The following is a 15,303-nucleotide window of genomic DNA, read 5'->3' as shown; positions in this document are numbered from 1 at the left end:
TCTTCCCGGTCTAGGGCTCGAACCCATGTCCCCTGCATTGGCAGGCAGATTCTTAACCACTGCACCACCAGGGAAGTCCCCATATGCTCATTTTATATACAAGGAACTGTGGCTCACAGACGAGTTCCATGACTTGCCCCAGCTCACAGGTGAGTAAGTACCAAAGCCAGAATTCAAATCCAAGTCTGATGCTAATTCTCCTGCCCTCCTTTTTTTTTTTTTTTTTTTTTGGCGGTACGCGGGCGTCTCACTGTTGTGGCCTCTCCTGTTGCGGAGCACAGGCTCCGGACGCGCAGGCCCAGCAGCCATGGCTCACAGGCCCAGCCGCTCTGCGGCATGTGGGATCTACCCGGACCGGGGCACGAACCCGTGTCCCCTGCATCAGCAGGCGGACTCTCAACCACTGCACCACCAGGTAAGCCCATCTCCTGCCCTCTTTGTATCACAGCAATGGTATATTCAGATTTCTGAACAAGCACTGGAGAATCAGGGGTCAGGGAGACACATACAAATAGAGGCAAGCCTATTCCCTAACAAGTGTATCATCTAAAAGGGGAGGCTACATCACTCATCTCACATTACCTGCAAATGCCTAGTGCAGTTCCTAGTGCACAGTAAGCTCTAAATAAATGTGGCTTGAATGAATGAAGGAAGATTTTGTTGTGATCCAATACTTTGTTGTCTAATAAAGAATCGGTGACTATCACGCAAACTTACCAAACCAGAGTTCTCTGTGTAGATGCAAAGTTGATGCGTGAATTCCTATAATGGGGGAGAAGTGAGACTAGAAGGCCTCTAAAACACTTTCTAACTCAGTCTCTGAAAACTAATCTCACTGTAGGGATGAGTGTCTAATAGAAGTACTGACTGATTTTTGTCAGTATTAAAAACAAGTATATGTTGGCTCATACCGTTGACTATCAGTTACCCCCATAATGGTGTTCTGAGCTTTTGATCATACTGCTGGACTGCAGTGCCAGGCCGACCTCATGCCTGCCTTCATCCCAGGCAAGGCTTTATTGCAATAAAGCCTCACCTCACTTGGAATCTTTGGCTTCTCAGGACCCTAGTGTTAGGACCCTTAACACTAGAATAACAAAAAAAATATGGCATAAATGCTTCGGGAGGCAAAAGGAACAAGACTTCCTGCTTTTATCTAAAAATGTTAGGGGGGCTTCCCTGGTGGCGCAGTGGTTAAGAATCCGCCTGCCAATGCAGGGACACGGACTCGAGCCCTGGTCCGAGAAGATCCCACATGCCACGGAGCAACTAAGCCCGTGCCCCACAACTACTGAGCCTGTGTGCCACAACTACGGAAGCCCAAGTGCCTACAGCCCGTGCTCCGCTACAAGAGAAGCCACCGCAGTGAGGAGCTCGCACACTGCAAAGAAGAGTAGTCCCCGCTCATTGCAACTAGAGAAAGCCCGCAGGCAGCAACGAAGACCCAACACCAGCAATAAATAAATAAATATTCATTTATTTATTTATTTTTTAAAAATAAAAAATAAAAACGTTAGGGCAGTAAAGGAAGCCAGTCAAATATGTAGTGAATGACTACATAAATACTACATAACTCCAACTCCAAATGTATGGGTTACAAACCTAGAAGAAAATAGGTATCTGTATATGACTTTAAAATGAAAAAAGAACCATTTTGCAATAATTAAGCAACTTCACTAATGATATCCAAATTCTGATACCCAAATGATACCAGAAATTTCAAGTGTTCAATTTCTTTATTGCTTCTGATACAATAAAACCGCTAGACAGGAGAATACTTTGCCCTTTCCTCCTGCATAAAATGAGGAACTTGGGTATGGTAAAGTTAAAAGTCTCATTAAGTAATAAAATTCTAACAAAATGGAAGATTTCAATATGTAACTTATCTGGCCAAGTTCATAAATAAAATTTTAAATAAAACATACTGCTTTTTCATTATAGACTGCCCAAAATGTTTTAAAACTTGCTGTAACAGAACTGTTTTTCAATCAAGACTTAAAAATAATAGATTCTCCCTCTAAAAATAAATCCTAAGAAAATGATCACAGATATGCATAAAGACTTAAGTAAGAAGATGTACATGGCAACATTAGTACTGCCATATAAATTATGTTTTGAAGAAATTTTAATGACATGGGAAAATACAGTTGGCGCTCTGTATCTGCAGATGCAGAACCCTCAGATACGGAGGGCCCACTGTACTATACCATTTTATATAAGGGACTGGGGCATCCACAGATTTTGGCATCCACTGGGGGTCCTGGAACCAATCTCCTGCAGATACCAAGGATCGACTATAGCTGCAATTTATTATTAAATTTAAAAGTCAGGATATAATACTATACAAAGTATCCATTTAAAATTTACATTTTAAAATTTTGATTTAACAGATACACACTACTATATATAAAATTATAAACAATAAGGACCCATTGTATAGCACAGGGAACTATATTCAATATCTTGTAATAACCTATAATGAAAAAGAATCTGGGGCTTCTCTGGTGGCGCAGTGGTTGAGAGTCCGCCCACCGATGGAGGGGACACGGGTTCATGCCCCGGTCCAGGAAGATCCCACATGCCGCGGAGTGGCTGGGCCCATGAGCCATGGCCACTGAGCCTGTGCATCCAGAGCCTGTGCTCCACAATGGGAGAGGGCACAACAGTGAGAGGCCCGCGTACCGCAAAAAAAAAAAAAAAAAAAAAAAAGAATCTGGAAAAGAATATATATATAACTGAATCACTCTGCTGTACACCTGAAACATTATAAACCAACTATACTTCAATTTTTAAAAATACATTATGGCAAAAACAATTTTTTTAATTTAAAATTTCTTATGCATGCATATTGTCTTAAAACCAAAGGCCAATATCACACCTAAGGGTGAAGAACTGGACACATTACCATTAAAATCAGGATGAAACAAAGATGCACACTAACACCATTATTATTTAACAATGTTTTGAAACTCCAAAGCAATCCAATAAGAAAACAAAGATTAAGAAGTATTACTGATACTTTTGGAAAGAAAACCCCCAAACCATCAGTCAGCTAATAATGGAAACATTTATCTCAAATCCAAGACACTCTACACTTAAAATCTATCTATTTCACAATAATAAAAAAAGACAATCAACTGAGAAACTATAATGATACTTATTAAATTCAGCAACATCAATATATTTTATCTAATTGAAATAATTGGTTAAAAGATTTAATGCAGAAAAGATTCTGGCTACAACAGAATTATCCTAAAAAGAAATGAGGGCCTCCCTGGTGGCGCAGTGGTTGAGAGTCCGCCTGCCGATGCAGGGGATGCGGGTTCGTGCCCCGGTCTGGGAGGATCCCATATGCCGCGGAGCGGCTGGGCCCGTGAGCCATGGCCGCTGGGCCTGCGCATCCGGAGCCTACGGGAGAGGCCACAGCAGTGAGAGGCCCGCATACCGCAAAAAGAAAAAAAAAAAGAAATGAGACCCATATGAAAATACATAAAATAAGATAAACAATAAATTCATCCATACAGACAGAAGAATCCTATAAAGCTATCAATTCTCCCCAAATTACAGTGGATTTAACTCCAATACAAGGAAAATCTCCCCAAAATTTGAGGGTAGAACAAAATTAACATAGAAGAATAGACAAGAATGGGTTAAGGAAATTTTTTTTAATGGAGCATAATGAGAAGGATTAACCTTATCAGACACTATTAAAACATATAAAGCTATAAAAAATGAAATCAGTGCAGTAACAGTACAAGCAAGAATAGATAACCAAAAACAGACAATGCAGGGACTTCCCTGGCGGTCCGGTGGTTAAGACTCTGTGCCTCCACTGCAGAGGGCATGGGTTCAATCCCTGGTTGGGCAACTAAATATCCCGCATGCCATGTAGCACAGCCAAATAAAAAAAGACAGTGCAAAGATATGATAAAGGTGAAAGTATAAATCAATTGGGAATAAAAATAATTATTCACATAAAAGATGCTGGAATAATAACTAGCTATTTTGGAGAGTTATCTCACATTATATAACCAAAATAAATGTCATATTTTAAAAACTAAATGTTGGAATTAAATAATCAAAATGAAAAATTCAAAAACAAATGAATGAATACTGTATTATATACCTGGATGGATAAGGACTTAAGCTTAAAATAAAGGAAGAAAAAATAAAAATTATCTGGGCTTCCCTGGTGGCACAGTGGTTGAGAGTCCGCCTGCCGATGCAGGGGACCCGGGTTCGTGCCCAGGTCTGGGAAGATCCCACATGCCGTGGAGCGGCTGGGCCCGTGAGCCATGGCTGCTGAGCCTGCACGTCTGGAGCCTGTGCTCCGCAACGGGAGAGGTCACAACAGTGAGAGGCCCACTTACCGCAAAAAAAAGAAAAAGAAAAAAATTATCAGAAATGGAAATGTGCAGGTTATTGGCTGTAAAAAGTCCATTGCAAAACAGTATGTATTTATGTTGGTTCCTCAAAAAATTAAAAATAGAATTACCATATGATCCATCAAGTCCACTCCTGGGTGTATATATCCCCAAAAGAATTGAAAGCAGGAATTCAAAGATATGCACACCTATGTTCATATGCAGTATTGTTCACAATAACCAAGAGGCAGAAGCCATCAAAGTGTCCATCAATGGATGAATGGATAAACAAAATGTAGTATATGCATACAATGGAATATTATTCAGCCTTAAAAAGGAATGAAACTCTGATATATGTTACAACATGGATGAAACCTGAAGACATTACATTAAGTGAAATCAGGCAATGACAAAAGTACAAGTACTACATGATTCCACTTATATGAAGTACCTAGAGTAGTCAAAAGGGAATGGTGGTTGCCAGGGGCTGGGGGAGGAGGGATTAAGGAGTTTAATGGGTGTGAAGTTTTAGCTTTGGAAGATGAAAAGGTTCTGGAGATGGATGGTGGTGGCGGTTGCAGAACGAAGTGAATGTGCTTAATGCCACTGAACCGAACACTTAAAAATGATTAGAATGGTACATTCTCCCAGTCTTCCAGTCTTCTGGAAGACCTCCCAGTCTTCTTAGCCCAGGCCAAACCCCTCCCTCCCTTCCTCCCTCTGCACCTTCTGACCAATCCAGACCAAGCTCCTGCCAGTTCTCTGAACACCCACTCCATCCCTCAGGCATCATCCTCACTTCCAGGTCAGAGGCCTGCCCCACACGTCCAGAGAGGACTCCTTCTGCCCTGAGGGCAGGGCCTCCTGCTTGGCTCCTGTATCTTCTGTACTAGGCACTCAAATTAACCTGCTAATCATTTTAGTCTGTAAAATAAACTTTCTCTGCCTAACTGAATTTTATTGTAATTATTTCTTTAGTTTTCTTTATAGTTTTAATATCTATATGTACATCACATATATTCCTATATAACATACTGTTTTGCTATTAAACTTTAAATAAAAAGAATTATACTTTATAAATTCTTCTATAAGTTCTTTCTTTCAACATTGTTTTTGAGATTGATCTATGTTCATCTGTACCTATAAGCCATTCATTTTCAAAGCAGAAAAGCATTCCTTTGCATATCACAATTTATTCATCCATTATGTTGCTGAGGGATATTTGAGTTTTATCAGAACGTTTGCTATTAAAAGCAATGCTCCTATGAACATTCTTATGCATGTTTCAATACACATATGTGTCTCTAGGACTGAAATTGCTAGGTCATAGGATCACATGTTTAACTCTACTTGGTAATGACAATGGTTTTCCAACCGATTTATGCTTTTACTTACAGTGTTGAAGAATTCCTCAAAAATACTGTCAGGCTTTTAAACATTTGCCCATTTGGTGGGTGTAAAATGTTATTTCATTGTGGTTTTAATTTGCATTTCCCCAGTGAGGCTGACATCTTTTCACACATGTATTGGCCATTTGGTTTCCTCTTTGATAAGCTCCCTAAGTCTTTGCGTATTTTTCAACTGGGCTGTCCTTTTCTTATCTACTGTAAGAGTTCTATATTTATTCCGGATACCAATCCTTCATTGGTGTTATGTGTTGCAAATATCTTCTTCCAGTTTATGGTTTCCTTCCTCTTCACTCTCTTTTGATGAGAAGTTCTTTATTTTAACGTAGTTGAATTTATTAAGCTTTTCCTTTATGGTAACTGCTTTGTGTAACTTGTTTAATAAGTCCTTCCCTACCCAGAGGTCATGAAAATATTTATATTTCCTTTTAATAAAAAACTGTTAAAATAAAAACTTCAAAAAGGAAGTTATATAAACAATCAATTAGCACATGAAAACATACTCAAAATTATTAACCATCAAGGAAATGCAAATCATAACCACAAGGAGATACCACTACACACCCACCAGAATGGCTAAAATTAAAAGACTGATAACACCAAACGGTGGCAAGGACGTTGACCAACGGCATTTTTATTATATACTGTTGGCAGGAGTGTGGAATTGTATAACCCTGGAGAAAGGTCAAGCAGTTTCTTAAAAAGCTAAATATAATAGCTATCCTATGACCCAGCAATTCTACTTCTTGGTAGTTACCCAAGAAAAATGAAAGCATATGCCCACATTATAATTTATACTAGAATACTCATAGCAGCTGTATTCTTTTTTTTTTTTTTTTTTTTTTGCGGTATGCGGGCCTCTCACTGTTGTGGCCTCCCCCGTTGCGGAGCACAGGCTCCGGACGCGCAGGCTCCGGACGCGCAGGCTCAGCGGCCATGGCTCACGGGCCCAGCCGCTCCGCGGCACATGGGATCCTCCCAGACCGGGGCACGAACCCGCATCCCCTGCATCGGCAGGCGGACTCCCAACCACTTGCGCCACCACGGAGGCCCAGCAGCTGTATTCTTAATAGCCAAAAGTTAAGAGCAGCCCTACCATCCCTCAAGAAGAGAATGAATAAGTGAATTGTGATCTAGTCACACAACAGAATACTACTCAGCAAGAAAAAAGAGCAACATAGATGAATCTCAAAAATACTATGCTGAATGAAAAAAGCCTTACACAAAAGAATACATTATTTTTATAAGATTCTATCTATATGACACCTAGAACAGGCAAAAATAATTTACAAGGGGAAAAAAAAACCTGTGGTTGTTAGTGGGTGGGGTTAGGAATGGAAGGGGAACACAGAGAACTCTCTGGGGTGATGGTAATAGTCTGTATCCTGACAGAGATTTGCATTACACAAGCATATACATTTATACAAAAAAAAAAAGGTAACAAATTTTTAATTCTAGGTGATATGCATACTGAAGTGTTCAGGAGTCACGTATACTGATATGTGAAACTTACTTGGAAATGACTCCAAAAATAAAATGGATTTCTGGGTGGATAAAGGGATAGAGAGAAGTGGTAAAGCAAATAAAAGAAAGTGTTAACAGCAGAATCTAGGTGGTAGGTATACACACGGTAGTTCTTTCAACTTTGCTGTATGTTTGAAAATTTTCACATTAAAATATTAGGGAAAAGACAAAAATATATTTTAAAAAGGAAGAGATGTGCTTTAAAAAATAAGCAGATAGGGACTTCCCTGGTGGTCCAGTGGTTAAGACTTTGCCTTCCAAAGCAAGGGGTGTGGATTTGATCCCTGGTCGGGGAGCTAAGATCCCACATGCCTCGCGGTCCAAAAACCAAAACATAAAACAGAAGCGATGCTGCAATAAATTCAATAAAGACTTTAAAAATGGTCCACATCAAAAAAAAATCTTCAAAAAAGTTATCAAAAAACCAAAAAAAGCAGATATACTTGAGCAAAGTTTGCCTTTGAAAAAGGTAACTGAAAGAAAAAGATCAATCCTTACACATACTGGTGCTTTGGAGTTTACAAAACACTTTCACACAGATTATTTTAAGTGATCCTCACCAAAACCCAGGTATTCTAGTCTCATTTTATGTTTGAGAAAACTTAGGATCAGAACTTGCCAAATATTACACAGCCGTTACCTCACAGTGCTGGACTTAAAAACAAACACCTCTGGCTCCTCCACCTCCGTTCTTTCAAATACACCTCACTAGGGACCTGCCGGCAACCGCAAACATTTGAAGACCACGTGGAAACTGCTGATGTGCCACCAGCCCTTTGCTTGTCCCATGAGCAGAGTGACAAGGCTGAAGCAGCTGTTGTACTTACACTAGCAGGACATGAAAGGGAGAGGCACGCAGACAGTAAATGAGCATGAACTCAACAGATCGAAGGTGTGTTTCCAATCCACACAGAATAAAAGAACTGGCCAGCCACCCTCGCTGAGTTCTTTGAGGCCATCCCCAAAGTCTGGGGAAATCTGTGATATCCTTCCTGTCTATATAGATGGGCAAACTGCATATGAGGCCTGTAGCTAAGAAACTGCAACACAAAAGTTGTCAAAACAGCTCTCTGACAAGATATTCCACCACTCTTCTTACCAGAGCAGAACAAAAGTAGAACAGAACGAGACCCAGGAACACTGCTCAAGCCTGACACGACCAAAATGAGAGGCAAAAGTTTTACTAATCACTCCACAGATTAATCACTGGCTTCAGGGTATTTTGGCTTTTTATTAAAACATATAACAACACACTCCAGTAATTTTGGTTAAATTTAAACAGGTGAGATAGACCCGTGGAATATGAATAAAAGCCCTTTCAGCCTTAGAGACTGGTGTATTTATCCAAACATTTACTTAGTGTGCCAAACACTCTGGGAACTGTAATGAAACTAGGACACAGTCCTTGCCCTCAAGTGGCCTATAATCCAGCCGGAGGCTCAAAAAAGGAAACCGAGCCCACAAGGGCTATAGGAGAAAGTCCCAAGAGCAGAGGAAAGAGAGTGCAAGTATAACCAGGGCCTCAAGAAAGATTTCAGCTGGGCCTAAGTCTGGGAGCATATGTATGTGCAGAACTGTGGGCAGAAGAAGGGGGCGAGGGGCTGCACTCCAGGCTGGCTCCTACGGAGGTCCTGGCTAAGGAAGGCTACCTGCAGCCCGAGCACGAGGGAGAGGAAAAAGTACCCCTGAGGGGTGCCTGCCAACTCATTTTAGAGAGTGAAGAGGACAGATCAGAGGGCCTCACAAAATGCCTGACTTGAGGAATTAACTGGGACAGGGCTGAATATGGCTGCGACTTCCACAAACATGGGAACCTAAGGTAGGGCTGGAACCAACTGCCCCAGTAAGTCAAGACTTAACAAAATCTTAATAACACAGATTCAGGATGGCTGCTTAAAACCCAGGTGGACCTGCGATGTCTGTCACCTAGCAGAAGGCCACAGAATGGTAGATGTAATAAGAGACAGGTGGTTCTCAGAGCAACAAGCCAGGAGATAAGCACCAGGAACAATGGCTTTGAATCCCAGCTTAATGTATGGCCTTGGGTGAGTTTCTAACCTCTGGTGCCTTATCTGCAAAAGGGAAATGACACTAGCCACCTCACAGGGTTGAAATGAGATTATATCTGAAAGGCATCCAGCACAGTGCCTACCACGTAGGAGGCATCAAGGAAAGGGGGATATTACTCATATGAACAGTCTGCTAAGAACTTCAGAGTCCTTTGCCTCCTACCATCCCACTGTGTCGAGAAACCAGGCTGAAGCCACTGACTTTGGATACCACCAAGGGCTTACTCATGTCCTAAGCAACGTCTCCTTCGGTTCTTTGATTTCTTTGTATGTTAATTTTTAAAAATCCTCTGCCCGTGAAGGCATTTTAGGTTATTCTGAGATGTCTGCCTCACCCTGCGGCCTCACATCACAAACCTTCCCCTACTGAAGAACCCAACCCAAACAGGCAAGCCGTCCAAGGGAAAACCAGTGTCATAAGCCACTTCACAGGGAACAGTTGTGCCAGAAGGGACCACAGGCCCCATCCCAACACTCACTTCAGCAAGGACAGGGTCAAGGCCAGCCCAGGGCAGGTCTGAGCCGATAGAGCTGTGACATTCATGACGTCACTCTTAGGAACCAAACTTAAAGTGATGGTGGCAATGATATTAAGCACTAAAAATATATACGTAATACAAAGCATTTTATGTATATAATAGGCATTCAAGAAAAATTTTAAAAGCAGTTACCTTTATAGCTAGGCCTGGCAAGATAATGAGATTCTATACACCAAAAGGCATAAGAACACAATGATGACAGAACTCACAGCCCATGAGCTCAAGATAAAATTATAGTCACTATTTCAGGAACAGAAAGTTGGGTCTCATTTCCTCAACCACACTTCCACAGGGAAACTTTCAGTAACTCCAGATAATCTACCAAGGGCCGGTGACCCCTAGTTGCAGGGGTGGGGGTCACTCAGGTCACACACCAAGAAAAATTCACTTTCTTTTAGGAAAATATAAAAATTTGATTAATCCACGCTGTATGTTAAGAGCAGGCAACAAATTTTATTCCATAGCTAGGAAACACCAAGAAACCACTAAACTTTGGTGGACTAGGGTGGGTAATTTCACCAGTTGTGTGGAGGATGGTGGGCTGGCAGGGAAAAGGAAGGAGGAAGACTAGGAAGAAGGGGAAGGTGGTGAAAAATAAGAGAAAACTAGGTGGGTGAAAAGAAATGACACAAGCAGATACTAGAGAGAGACAAATGGAGAATCGGTCTGAGAGCCGAAGGCAGTAACCCCTGGTTAGAGGTTAGCGTGTGGCCACGCCATCATCTGTCACCTGTTGTGTTCTGCCCACCCAGCTGCACTAATCCTTAAATCTCTATAGGGAAATCTACTGGGCTTACGAGGGTGGAAATTTATTATTCCCTGAGCACAAATGCTCTGAAAGAGCAGTACCAGAGACTTCCAAAAACCAAATCTAAATTCCACAGCCTCCACTCTACTTAAAACTGGTTTCTATTTCTCCTTTATATGGGCTGGCTGGATCTTCCACTTCTACAGCCTAGTCCACACAATTCTCCAATTCAACCAATGTTTGTGGAAGGCTTACTTTGTGGGGGGACACAGCAGGGAACAAAACAGACGTGACTGCCCCTCACAGAGCTGATCAGTGACACACGGTGGGGAGGGCATCCATCTTTAGCACTGCACTGGGTGTTCGCAAAAAGGGAGGGAGGGTGAGCGTAGGGTCTCCTCGGACACTCACACAAATCTTTCAAGGGCAACTCAAAGTCCTAGCTAAGGAAAGGGAAAACGGAGTAAATCTAAAGACTGACAGGAAAATATTAAATGTTACAGTTAAAGTGCACCCTGATACAAAACAAAACTGTAAGTGTTCAAACTGAACACAGCATTCATTATCTGTAACCACATAGACTATAACTCCTGAAATGGATAAACAGCCAGAGTATTTTTAGTAATACTTAAATAAGTTCATAAAGATGACCCAGCCTAATGTATTACAAGATCCTAAAGTACCTTTGGAATCATTAAGAAGCAGATCATGTTTACTGAGTTTTACTGTTAAGTATATTTCTTGTACTTTGAATATCGGTATCTCATGTTAGGAATTGTGTCTTAACATGTGGCCTGTCTAAGATATACCTCAACAAATGGGCTCCATAATCAAACACATTTGGGAAATGTTGCACACTCTAAACACCACTTGGAGATTCAGAGTGTATTTTAGGAAATTAGGCTTTCTGACAAATCCTGTATGAAAGAAATCTGCCAAACTTAGTCTGAGCCAGTATTTCCCAAACTAATTTGACCACGGACACTTTATTCATTTAATACTTATTAACAGTCCACAAACTGCTTCATGGAACACATGTGGGATACGCTACAGGTGTAGGGGATGATTAATCCAAAAATGCAATTGATTATCAATCTCCCAAGCATTCTGATGAACTGGTGTTTACTATATGCTATAGAAATACAAAAACTTCCTCAATGAATTTCTGACTGGAATTCACTCAACAATAAGCTGACTTACTATATTTTTAAGAAAAATATTTTTAATGAACTAAAATTGGACCTTGATATGTTAATATAAAGGAATTCAAATACATTATACAAAAATTTGACTTTGCTAAATTGCTGAAAACTTATCTTCCCTAAACATGGGTTTTTAAATTTCCAGAGTATATTGAATATCTTAATTTCAAAAGATTCATTTCCTTAAAGAAAAAATACTGAACTAAAAAAATGCTGATATCTACCTCTGCCTATTACCTGATATGCCTAATTACAAATACCTGTAACTGAGATGCGGTATCAACATATATAGTTCATGAATAACAAGCATGGGACTATTATTTCTATGGTCGTGGGGTTATTTATAATTTGACTCCTCCTCCTGAAAAACCTAACCTTAAAGCCTACATTGGAGGTTTCATGGAATCCAATTCCAGTGACTGAAAAAGTTTCACCATTCAGTTAACAACAAAAATAAAACTCAACAAACATTTATTTAGCACCTACTATATGCATGCCAGTGGATTAAGCACTGTAATGATGAATGTATTTTTCTGGACCCCAACTCAAGACAATGGTCTGACAATGGGCAGAATACTTGAGACTCTTAGAAACTCAGGGGACCTCTAGGCAATGTGGATGGCAGAAGAGCAAGCTGCTACACTGAAAATGCTTACAAGACACCTGGGTGAATTCAGGACCACTGCCTCAAAAAGACCAATAAGGCACAGGGCCTCTTTCTTAAAAAGCTACGTTAGTGACTAAAAGTTTAATATTACTTAATGCAAGATAACCAATATCAGATTTGGGTCAAACACTTGAAAGCTGTTATAGCTTCCATATTCAACTTCACCTGTGACGTCTTTTTTTTTTTAAGCCAGTTAGGTAGCTTAACGTACAAGCGTTACAGTGACATTAAGAGCAGCTTAGGTTAATAGTTTTAAACTATCACAGGTTTCTACAAAGACTGTAGGAGAAGTAATCCAAATCTGATCATCAGAATGAATTTGAATTTTCAGATAGCGCAAGACAGGGGGAGAAATCACTTCATCTATGTTATGCAACACTGAAAAAGACTTTTCACTTTTATAGAAAAGGCATGATGACTGTTAGAAATTTAAGACAGAAAGTGAACCAAGTTCTATCCCTCTAATTTGGGAGGTCTAGCAGTACTCAATAAGCAAGAAAATCGAGACAGTTTCGCAAATGACTCTTTTAAAACACAGCAGCAACCAGAAGGATGATCCTCAACAATCTGCAGCCATACATACAGGAATATTTTCCCCTAGTTTAATAACACATAAACAAACGCGTGAATTCCTGCTCTAAAATTTCAAATCAGAGAACCCGAAAGCTGCCGCAGTCTGCCTTCATGAACATTTTTTTTCCTTTTTTTAAAAAGGAAAAATACCTTCCCTTTAGAAAACCTTAACAAAGACTAAGCCCAGAAACTCTGACAAAACATAGCCAAGGCAATAGGCGCTGGAGAAGACACGCAATTTAAAAACACAGTCACAAACTGTCCCAGTAAGACTGCTTAATAAAAAATTAACTTTGTTCTGTTGAATGCTTCAAAAATCGCGTTTCTGATACTATTTTCTAATTACATATGCTTCAAGTACAACATGCATGCTAATAAACGTGGACCTCAAATACATGTGCAACGAAGCAAAGCTGATGTTCCAGATTACATTTTAATAGTCCCAAACAAAATGGAAAACTGCAACTGCATGCCTGTGCAAAGCTGACAGAGGGAAAACGCCACACGGTGGTAGGGTCCAGTACCCCGGCTTCACAGTGAAAGCCGACCTTCCCTTTCCACCACGAGAACCAAAAGAACAAAGTTCACACTGATTTAACGTTCAGGGTCGCGCCAGAATATCTTGGCGGGGGGGGGGGGGGTTCCTCTGTACCCGCTGTTTGGGAGGTAATGGATTCAAGCGCCTGGGTCAAGTTCACAGCGGTCCCTCCTGCTCGACACGTCGGGTCGGATGTGTCCCAGGAACCGACGCCGCGGCTCAGAAAGCGTCCTAAGCACAACTCTACTAAGCACAGTCCCCAGAACTAGGGTTGGTACGCCTCCGGCCGCTGCCCTGGGAAGACGGTCCGCTGGCGTCCGTCAAAGTCATCCAAAGGCGGGCGACAGGGCACCGCGAGCCGGGAGGGAGCCCCGCCCGGCCCTACGGGAAAGCTGTCGCGCCACGGAGCCCGAATTTCACCGCGGACCGCAGCCTCGGAGCCCCCGCCCGCCCGGCACCCCTTACCGTGTTGCCGTTGCCGCTGCCGCCGCTTGGCTCGGACTCCACGAGGCTGGAGCCACAGGACCGGGCCGAGGCGGCCGTCGTCTGGCCGGATGGGAGGCGCGGACCGCCGGGCTGCAACGGCGGCGCCACGGGGCCCGGCGCGTCCTCGGCCTCGTTGCCGCTGTGGTACACCGCCCGGCTCTCGGAAGCGTGGATGCTCTGGGCACAGCCCATGCTGGAGGCGGCGTCGCCGACACGCTGGCGGGCAGCCGCGAAACGTTCAGTAAAGGACCAGCCCGGCGCCTCGCGGCCCGCGGCGAGCACTGGTCTCGCGCCAGGAAGTGCGGCCGCCCCTTTTATCGCGGTGCGGGCGCAGCAGCTGCGGCGGTGGGGAGGGGGCGGTGGGGCGGGCACCGCACCGCGGCCGCCCCTCCGAACATGCCCTTCCTGAAGTGGGAGCCGCTGGCCGCCTCCCTCACATCGCCGCGCTCGCCTCGGCCGCACCGCGCTTCCGGGGAATTTCGGGGGAGGAGATTTGAGCTCTCCCGACCCGAGAGCAGGCGAGTCCCCCGAGGGAGGTGAGCTCCCTGCTGCGCCCGCTCACGGTCCCGTTCCCGCTCGGCGGCGCTGCAGCCGCCGACTCTCGAGGCTCGGGCACCCACGCCGCTCCGCCTGCCGCCACGCGAATAAATGCTCCTGGTCCGAGGGCTGGTGGCGGAGAAAGCTAGCCTAGATCTCTCGCCGTTGAGGGGTAGGGGCCGGAGGAAGCCGGTCGGGGCGGCGAGGCCGCGTCCGCCCGGGTAGGGAAGGAGAGACCTCCTCGGCTCCAGTCGGATCTGAAGCCGTGCCGTCGAGAAGCGCTGAAGCAGCGGCGCTCACCGGGGAGCTGCGGGCGGAGCGGCTCCGGCTCCGTTTCCCGGGCCGGGTCTACCAGGCAGCTCGCCGCGCCCAGCCCCCAGCTGTGACCTCCAGCGGGTGCCAGCGTCAATGCAAAGCAGCTGGGGCGCCCGCCGCCTCCTCCCCGCCCCTCCCGCCACTGAGCATGCGCGGCCACGACGGGAGGGGCGCGCTGCCCGGCTGCGGGGAGAAACACTTGCCCAAGGCCACACACTGCCACCCCGGGCCGGCGGGCTCTGACCTCCGGCCTGCGGCCACCAAAGCCCAGACCAATGGGTTCGAATGCCGGCTCCGTAACTTAGAAGCTGCATAACTAATAGATAATTAGAGAT

General features: G+C 43.6%; 1 protein-coding gene across 3 annotated transcripts in view; it reads right to left on the bottom strand.

The window, feature by feature from the left end:
• The window catches only part of PDE8A (phosphodiesterase 8A), a 148,825-nt gene extending 133,784 nt beyond the window's left edge, over positions 1 to 15,041 (bottom strand). For 2 of the 3 annotated variants that reach the window (XM_060097460.1, XM_060097462.1), the window contains exon 1: positions 14,096 to 15,041. In XM_060097460.1, coding sequence (XP_059953443.1) covers positions 14,096 to 14,308 — 213 coding nt within the window. In that variant the 5' untranslated portion in view covers positions 14,309 to 15,041. The remainder of the gene's footprint in view (positions 1 to 14,095) is intronic. The other variant, XM_060097465.1, reaches the window with a different exon arrangement.
• Between the last annotated feature and the right edge of the window lie 262 nt (positions 15,042 to 15,303).

Source organism: Mesoplodon densirostris, chromosome 4, assembly GCF_025265405.1.
Source record: "Mesoplodon densirostris isolate mMesDen1 chromosome 4, mMesDen1 primary haplotype, whole genome shotgun sequence".
Taxonomy (NCBI): Eukaryota; Metazoa; Chordata; class Mammalia; order Artiodactyla; family Ziphiidae; genus Mesoplodon; species Mesoplodon densirostris.
Note: the sequence above shows the minus strand (reverse complement) of the source record. Positions and strands in the feature narration are given on the sequence as shown.